Source organism: Talpa occidentalis, unplaced genomic scaffold (assembly GCF_014898055.3).
Source record: "Talpa occidentalis isolate TD23 unplaced genomic scaffold, MPIMG_talOcc4v2.1 talOcc4.9, whole genome shotgun sequence".
Lineage (NCBI taxonomy): Eukaryota > Metazoa > Chordata > Mammalia > Eulipotyphla > Talpidae > Talpa > Talpa occidentalis.
The window spans coordinates 85,446,714-85,455,706 of NW_023605305.1; the positions used below are offsets into that span (position 1 = coordinate 85,446,714).

The 8,993-nt window shown below is 43.8% G+C and overlaps 1 protein-coding gene across 2 annotated transcripts; it reads right to left on the minus strand.

Moving 5' to 3' along the window:
- Window positions 1-1,418: 1,418 nt before the first annotated feature.
- FAM200C (family with sequence similarity 200 member C) lies at window positions 1,419-7,723 on the minus strand. Of its 2 annotated transcripts, XM_037499921.2 has the most exons (4): window positions 7,433-7,723; window positions 6,505-6,580; window positions 6,082-6,200; window positions 1,419-3,900 (listed from the first exon to the last, which is right to left on the minus strand). In XM_037499921.2, exon 4 carries the CDS (start codon window positions 3,849-3,851, stop codon window positions 2,067-2,069), a length of 1,785 nt encoding a protein of 594 aa, XP_037355818.1. In that variant the 5' UTR covers window positions 3,852-3,900; window positions 6,082-6,200; window positions 6,505-6,580; window positions 7,433-7,723; the 3' UTR covers window positions 1,419-2,066. The 2 variants fall into 2 exon arrangements, with proteins under 2 accessions (XP_037355818.1, XP_054547008.1); XM_054691033.1 differs by lacking the exon at window positions 6,082-6,200.
- Between the last annotated feature and the right edge of the window lie 1,270 nt (window positions 7,724-8,993).

An 8,993-nucleotide genomic window follows, 5' to 3' on the forward strand; every position in this document is an offset into this window, starting at 1 on the left:
GAGGTCTGCCTGTGCCATGTGGGTTAGCTCCCTGGCCTGCCAGGGATTGAACTCATGCCGCAGCGGCTACCGGTACGTTCTTAGTGCTGAGACTTAACCCCTTGCGCCACCAGAGATGCCCAGGGCTTGTATTTTCTAACTATATTTTCAAATAGAAGGCCTGTTTTATATTTATTGATAGAAGTATTTTGATGGGTGGTGCTAAAGTTGGGTTTTGTGAAGAAAACAAACTTCAGTTTGCAGCACCCATGTGGCATTTAAATTTGGTAGGCAGGTTCCATTCCCCTGGGCTTAAAAAATTTTTCACAATTATAAAAATGCTGTCATTTCTTACCTTATAAATAATTTTGTGGACAGCACTGATTCTTTCCATGTGGTAAATTCCTTGGGGGTAGGTGAGGGCAGTAAATCTCAACCAAGGGCTATGACTAATGAAGGGGGAACTGAAACTAGTACAGTAATAATAAAACACTGGAAGTTGTGAGATGGGTATTTTGTAATGTCAATCCTGTCCTCTGGAGGGATCAGTTTATAATTTTCAAAGTTGATAAATCAAAACTGACTTAGAGATGTGGGTGGAACCACAAAAAGTTAAGCAGGAATGATTTTTAAACTGTTAACATGTTAAAATCTGTCAGTTCCCATATGTTGTACATGGTATTTGTGGTTTTGGCTGACATGTAGCTGTACCCCAAGGTTTGCTGATCAACTAACGACTTAGTGATCAAACTGTGAAGTACTTTGTATTCTGGATTTTCCTTTATTATGCTTTATGTCAAATCTACCACTGTATGGGTGGAAATTGCCGTTTTTATGATGTAGTATTTCTACAAGTAAGTCTCTCCTTTAAACCACCACGGAGACAAATTGTCTTCATGCTGTGGGGAGCTGCAATGGCGTCACTTTTAACGGTATAGAATGATAGTAGGTCAGTGTATGCACCTATAAAGTCCTGGCTTTAACTGCAAAAAACAAAGAAAAGGTAATTGGGCAGGTAGGGGAAGCACAGTTTTTCATTATAGGACTCATTTCTCCCCCAACCTCGACCACATTCGACTTTGATAAAGTTTTGAAAGTTTGAAACTTTGAAAGTTTGGTCTATAATGAAAATTATTTGTTACAAATACAGTTTGCTAAGTTATCACCCAGGAAAAAAATATTAATTTAAATCCCCTTGAGGAACTTTTTGCTGGCTCTGAATTACTCCAATGATTTCCTGTCAATTCTCATCCATCCAAAAATTTTGAACTATCTTAGAAAAGTACACATAGTACAATTATGTGATATAAGTGAGGAATCTGGGGTAAAGTATGGGAAAAATAAGATGAGGGCAGGGACCAAAGAATCCACGGAACTGTTTGGAAATCTGTGGTCTTATCCCTGACCTGCTAAGTCAGTTTCTAAGGTAAACCTTTGCAATCTGCTATGTAGCATCCTCGATGATGTAATTTAAAAGAAGACAAGGAGGGGCTGATAGGATGTTAGGATATTTATTAATGTTCTGGTATTTAGACAATGGGAGCTAGAAGAACAGACATTGTGAGACTAACTCCAAAGAATACATCTAAAAATAAGTCATACAAACACTAGAATCATCCCTTCTCCCACCATAACATTTCATAATCTCTTTTGATTTCATTAATCTCCCCATGACAACCTCTTGAAAATGGGAGGGCTGGGTCTGTCCTTGTGTTTACTTTCACTCTTAATACGAATCTGCATCCTCTGGGAGTCTTCCCCTTTCTCTTGGCTTCATTCCTAGCCTATTGGACCATTAACCTGCATATTTCGGTGCTGGTGCATCTTTTACATATTGTACCGACAAGTTAAACAGACACCCAGAATGAGAAAAACCCTATGTATCAAGTAGCTGTGGTACTTCATCTTTCTTGCTGTGTATGTACTATTCTCAAAACATATTTTCACATGCCACATTAAAAGCTATAGTTTTAAAACACAGGATTCAGTATACCATAAATAGAAAAGGAAAGAGACAGAGTGATAGCTTAGTTTTACAATGGGATTAGGCATATATTAAACATTATACATTAAGAAAGCCTATCAGCTCACAGTGACTTCTGCTGTAGCTGTGACTTTTGTTCAATGATGTCTGAGAAACGAGGAACTTTTTTTGAAATAGCCACACGGATGTCATCGCTCATATTAAAGCCGCTTCTAGATTTTGTTTTAAAATGTAAAAGGGATGAAAATCCCAACTCACAAAGGTAAGTGGTTGCAAATGGCATAAGGATTTCTAGAGCTGTCTTTGCCAGGCTTGGAAACACTGTGAACTGAGCACACCAGAAATCCTCCAGCTTCATCGTCTCAAATTCCATTAGGATTTGGCCGCTAGCTCGCAATTCAGCAAGATCATTTTTCATTAAATAACCATCATCAACAAAATCCAGATTAAACAGGAATGGGTCCAATATCCATTTACTTGCCTCATCAAGATCTCCCACGGAAAAATACCCGTGGAAGAAGCTGCTTAACCGTTGCAGATGCAGGGTTATTTCCGTTGCCACGCAGACTGCCTCGTGATCTGAAACAATGATTTCTTCAAGAAAAGGAAAGTTGGTAAAATTTTTTTTCTCAATTCGTTTTAGCCAGAATGGAAACTTCCTGACAAAAGCAGACAACTTCTCTCTGGCTGATACTGTGTTCATGCCAGTCCTTTGCATAGATGCACTGAGTTCATTGAGGTGTTTGAACAAATCTGCAAGGTATGCTAGATGAAGTTTAAACTCTTTATTTTCAAAGCTATCAACTAAATTACTGCTTTGGTGGTGAAGAAACTGATTTATTTCTTCATACATTTCAAAAATATGAGTCAGTATTTGGCCCCGGGAAAGCCACCTCCTTTCAGTGTGGAAAAGGAGAACACTATACTCGATTCCAATTTCTTCAAAAAAGGCCTGAAACAGGCGATGGTTGGGTGCCCGCCCTTTGATGAAATTGACCACCCTAACCACAGTAAACAGGGCTTCCCTCAGTTTCACAGGCAATGTCTTTGTGACCAGTTCATGGGGGTTCAATAAACAATGAGTGATCACGACGTGTGGAACCTCTTTCTTCACATGAGCAACAAACTCTGAATTTTCTCCTAGCATAGAGGAGGCCCCATCAGTGCACACTGAGCCACATACATCAAGTGCTATCTTATGTTTCACAAAGAAATCTCTGAAGAGGTGGAACACATCTACTCCTTTCACTGTTAACTGCAAGGGTTCACAGAACAGGAATTCTTCTATGATCTCTCTTTCTTTTATGTATCGCACAAATGCTATTAGCTGGCTGCAGTCGTCCATGTCTGTGGTCTCAGCAAGCTGAATACCCACTTTAAGAGGACTGGCTTTGATATCTTCTAGAACTTGCTGTAAGATGTCCTGGCTCATTTCATCAATTCTGGAGTGGATCACATCATCTGATAAGGGTACCTGCTGAAGCTTCTTTTGTGCATCTGGTCCCAAAACTATTTGAGCTATTTCCAACGCACAAGGTTTCACTAATTTTTCAGCTATTGTGTGAGGATTCTTCTCTTTGGCACATAAATATGCAAACTGATATGATGCCTGCAATAAGGCATCCTCATGAGATGCAACTCCAAATGCTTTCAACGTTTCACTCTGGTCAGACGGGGCTGGCACGTGCTTCAGGCTGTTGAGGTCATGTCCACCCACGCCACCATGCTGTCTGTTAAAATGGTCTGACAGTTTTGATGGTCTGAGATCAGCATTTGAAAATACGGAGTTACACAACACACACTGCGGACGCTGAGTTCCATCGACTTCCGTCGTACAGGTGAACCAGTAACGTACATAGTCATCATCCCATTTACGTTTCTTCGACATGGCACACAAAAACGCTCAGGCAGTATTCCAATGATGCTGCGGAATTGTGCTTTGGGAGTAAAATATTATCCATGCATTAGAAATCAGTGGTTAATGGAATTAAAGCCACATCCTATGCCATCCTGTCACGCGTACACATGCTAAGAAACAGCCTGCAACAAGTCAGAGCAAACGACATCCACCCAAGTGAAAACTGACAACTCAAAGCGAATGTCCTAGAATAAGTGATTGAACAGTAAATTGTGAAGATCTGGGCTTCACAATTGGGAGAACTGGGCTTATGCAAGTTGTGATTATCCCCCGTATGTCCTTGTTTATGGTTCAATCTGTTTTCAGTGATGTACGTTCCAAACAAAACTAGTGCATTTTATATCTTCAGAAAGGAAATCTCACTACCACCCCCTGCTTCCATCCTGTAGGATGGAAGGATGTTATGAAACACCAATGACAAGGGAGTAATCCACTAGCTACTCCAAGGGAAGAGAGATCTTGACATGCTGGCTGGTGCGGTTACATAGGTGGGGGTTAAACAGAGCTTTAAAACCACTGGATTCCCTGAGTGGCTTTGATTGCAACTTAAGCCAAGAATTTTAAACAGGTCTGATATTTTAAGTTACCCTTGACATAAAAACAGGATACAAATTTGGCTGGGAACTTCTTTGCAGCTAAAGTATAGGCACTATCAGCCTATTGTTCTCACTTTTCATTCAGAAAAGCAAAACAAGTTGCTCAGGAGTAACAGTCATAACTATTCTTGTTGCTGAGACTGCAGAAAAATTTCTCTCATAGAAGAATTTCAACAGGAATTTCATGGTGCTTTCTCATTAACTACCCCTTGGCAGAACCAGTCAAGAAAAAGAATGATGCTTGCAGCCTCCATGGCGCGGGTTCGATCACCGGCTGCTCCCCGGCCACCAGAGGAGGGTCCCACATGGCGCGCAGACCTCTCCTGCCGCCCGCTGCTCCCCTCAGCAGTGTACTTCGGTCCTTCTGCCTGCTCTGCTCTCCGCTCAGGCTCTGGTAAATGCTCTCACCCCCCTCCCCCCACTGCGCTTCTGACTGTATCCAGTGCTTGTATAAATAAATAAATAAATAAATCTTTAAAAAAAAGAAAAAGAATGAAACAGAATGAAAATAAGCAGCAATAAGCAGCATTCTTAAGATTTGGCTTAAGCCAAGCAAAGGATGTAGAAGGCAGTGATTCTCTAGTTTAGTTAATGGAGGAATCATCTAAGTCTTGGGCTAAAATGCAGATCCCTGACCATCCCCAGAGATTCTGATTCCTTAACTTTGGAGTAGGGGCCCAGAATCTGTGCTCAAATTAAGCATTTAGATGATTATTATTAGTAACTATAGTCAAGGCAGTATTCCAGTGATGCTGTGGAATTGTGCTTTGGGAGTAAAATATTATCCATGCATTAGAAATCAGTGGTTAACTGAATTAAAGCCACATCCTATGCCATCCATTGCTTAGCAATGGAGAGTAGTTCTGAGAAATGTGCCATGAGATCTTGTTGATATGACGTCATAGAGTATAACTACATAAGCCTAGATGGCATAGCCCAGTACAGGTTGTATGATATAAGCCTACTGGAACCAAACCAGCACTGGTGGTCTGTTGTTGATTGAAATCCTAGCAAGCCATGCATGACCGCAGAACAGTAATCTTTAACAAGGGATGCCCATCCCAATCCCTGGAAGCCCCTTTGAAAGCACATAGGGTGCTGTACTCCTTCAGAACTGACAAATTATCTCTCAGAGTGGGACAAAAGAATCAAAAATAAAGCTGTCTAGATGATTACAAATAGCCAGATTTAAAGGAATGAAAACATATCCTTGAGATCATTCCCTAGCTTGCTCATATTCTAGTTTGCCAAGTCAAGTCTCAATGCTTTGACAGTCATTTGAGCTTTGAGTTGACCTCCTCAAAAGAAAGTCATACCTTTTCTCTTTAACTCCCTCATCAACAATGTGCAAAGGTTTAATCCACACGTAAGCTCAGATATACCTATCTACAGACAAGTACCACCCCCAGAGTTGCCAAAATTCTGTGCTGTAGAACATGCCTGAAACAACAGGGACACATTTCACTCCAAATGCTACTTTGGCCATTAAAAAAAAAAAAAAATCACAATCAGCCAAGAATATTTACCTAAAGCACTCACTTTCTAACAGCCCTGCAAAGATTAGGTAATTGTAAAATGTACTTCAGTGAAACTAATAAGCTGACCTGCTATATGAGCCCATTTAAGACAGAAGATTCATGATTTTGAAGTTCAAAGAGTTGAGCTTCAGCCTTTTGTCAAGTGAGGTGATGATAGTGCCAACGGTGTTTGGAACCTCTACTATCTGCAAAAAAAATTATGATGTCAGCATAAAAAATGCACATGTTTCTGCTTTGTATATTTTGGGGAATGATGCAGAAGGGATGAAGGCAAGAGCTTTACTTCAGTCTCATTAGGAATTATTTCAGGACTGTTGAGGAGGTCATTTCAATCCACCCTGACTGTACTACTCAGTTATATTTTGAAGATCAATGTTTTTAACAAGAGTTTTTAGAAAAGCTCATTTATAGCATTCTTCTCTGGCCCCTCCAAAAAGGGTGAATAGGTAACAAGAATTTTCCAAGATCCTTGGAAAAAGATGAACTTACCGCCTAAGAGGCTTTCTTGTGTTGAGAAACTCACAGCTTTCACTTGCTCCTTCGTGTACTTAGCAATCACAACATCCTAAATAAGATATGTAAATGTTAAAAAAGCATTATCAATATTAAGAAATCAGTGTTCATTTAAACAGGTGTGACAATGTTATTGTCATTGTGCCTTTAAGTGTTCATTTGTAGGCGATAGAGTAATTATTTGCAAATTAAATGATGTCGGGGATTTCATTTGAAATGCTGTGCTTCTGTGCACATGCACGTGTACAAACGTCCATACGTACACACACACACACACATACACACAGGGGCAGAGTGGGCTGGAGATAGGAAATAAGGCAAAAAAGGTGGGTCGTAAGCCCGTGGCTGTCACAGATGAATGTAGCTGGGTACACAGCAGGGTACCATTCTCATTAATTTTACGTATGCTGGAATGTTCCATCATAAACAGTAAAATACACAAAAAGCGTAATAGATTTGCTTCGTTTTCTGAGTGACTTGAGTCTTCGAAGAGCGAGCATTAGATGCAGAATGAAAGCTCTCTCCCAGGAAAATGGCATGTCTTCGCAAGCGGATAAGCAGAAGGGTAGAGTACGGCAAAGTATCACCACTGAGAGCAAAAGCAGTCAGTGAAATGTGGCCATTCCCCGAGCCACAAGGCGGGGGAAACGCGAGAGCAAACCCCCCGGCCGTGACCAGCAGAACGCAGCCGCGAACCCGCTACGGACGCGACTGCAGGTTACTTCCACCTGCGCCGCCCGCGGCGGGGGCGGGGCGGGCCGGGAGGCGGAGGCCCCACAACCCTGGCGCGGCGGGAAGCCGGGGCCGGGCGGAGGGGGCGGGGTCGCGCAGCCGGCGACCGCGGCTTCGCCGCCCCCGGGGCTCCCTCGCGCCCGCCCGCGGCGGCGGGCTGCCCGGGACCTACCTGCGGCGGCGGCGCGGGGCGCACGCGCAGCTCGGCCCTGGGGGCCGCGTACTGGGGGCCGCGCGTGACGGGGCGCGGGCGACGGGGCTCCGCTCGACCCTGGGCAGAGCAGGTCACGGCGAGGCTTCAGTTCTGCACCCCGCTCAGCCTGCTGCCCAGTTGGGGGCGTCGGAACCTCGGGTCGGAACCCTGAGCAGAACCCGCGTAGCGCGGAGAGACGCGCTCTCCCGCCGCACCCTCCGCCCCGACCGCGCCAGGTTTCCATCCGGGTCTCCGGGCGGCCTCCCACCCCTCCGCCCTGGCTGCGCCGGGCTTCCATCCGGGTCCTTCGGGCGGCTTCCCGCCGGGAGTCGGGCGAGGCGCTGGGCACACGCAGCCGCACTAGCACGCCGCCGGCCCGCGCGGCTGATGCACGGCGCGTGCGCGCGGGCCCGCCCCGGGTTTGGGCTCCGCGGTGCTGTTGGGCCTATGGAGCTGGTAGGTTACCTTGTCTGCCAGAAACAGTGAGTCGTGGAATCTCAGGCACGGAAGACACCTCCCCACACAGTGCTACTTTTTAACTTTTTTTAGAGCCCTGTCAGACAGGGCAAGCTAGGGTTATTAGGCAGTTTTAGGGGAAGTGCAGGAGGGGACCCCTGAAGAATTTAGGGAGGCTTCAGAGATAAGGACAAGCAAGGAAATGAAACCAATTTCACTGGGAAAAACAAACTTCCTAGCACCATTGTTAACACTAGGGGAAAAACAAACATCCTAGCACCACAGATAATCTTGTTGAGGATGGTCCTGGTTTTTTTTTTTTTAGACAATAAGATAAAGTGTAAAGATGCTCACCGGGAGGGCTAGACCATAAAGGTAAAGCGATAAGCATAACAAATGGGAAAAGAAAATACTGTTAAAATAAGGAATGTGAAATTGCTCAGTACCCCCTGAGAGCTAGCCAATCAGGAAGGGAGACTGAACTTTTAACATAATGAGAGAAAAAAAGTATATATTGCCAATGTAATATCCCATACCGGCTCATCTTGGCCCCTCCCAGGTACTTTATACCTGGGAGTCTTTCTTCTTTGTCTCTTTTCTTCCTAAATAAACTTTTCTTTCAAAGACAAGATTTGTCTCTCTCTGCTTACTTACTCCAAAAGTCTGTGAATTCCTTTCTACGGTTTCGCGAGACAAGAACTCGTGGTAAAGCAGCAGCAGTTGTTACACATGCCGGCATCACCTGGAAATAAAAGTTTTTATTGCGTGGGCCTTGAGCTTCAAGATCAAGTTTCCATAGTGACCATTTACCATGTGGAATAGATGAGGAAAAGGAAGCTCGTTGTGTTATAGAGCAACCCCGATATTAAACGGGTTCCTGGCTGTGGGTCCTCACCCGCGCGCTTTAAAGAGACTTATGAATACTCTACTACAGACACATGCAAAAGGGTTAATAAAAGGTTTATTTACAAGAGAAAAGGAAATAAGGAAAATGTACAACTCAGGGAGAAAATAGGGAAATAAAGTCTTTAATGCGTCCTACCCGATCCGACGACCTGGAAACCCAAAGTCACTCTCAGCTGAC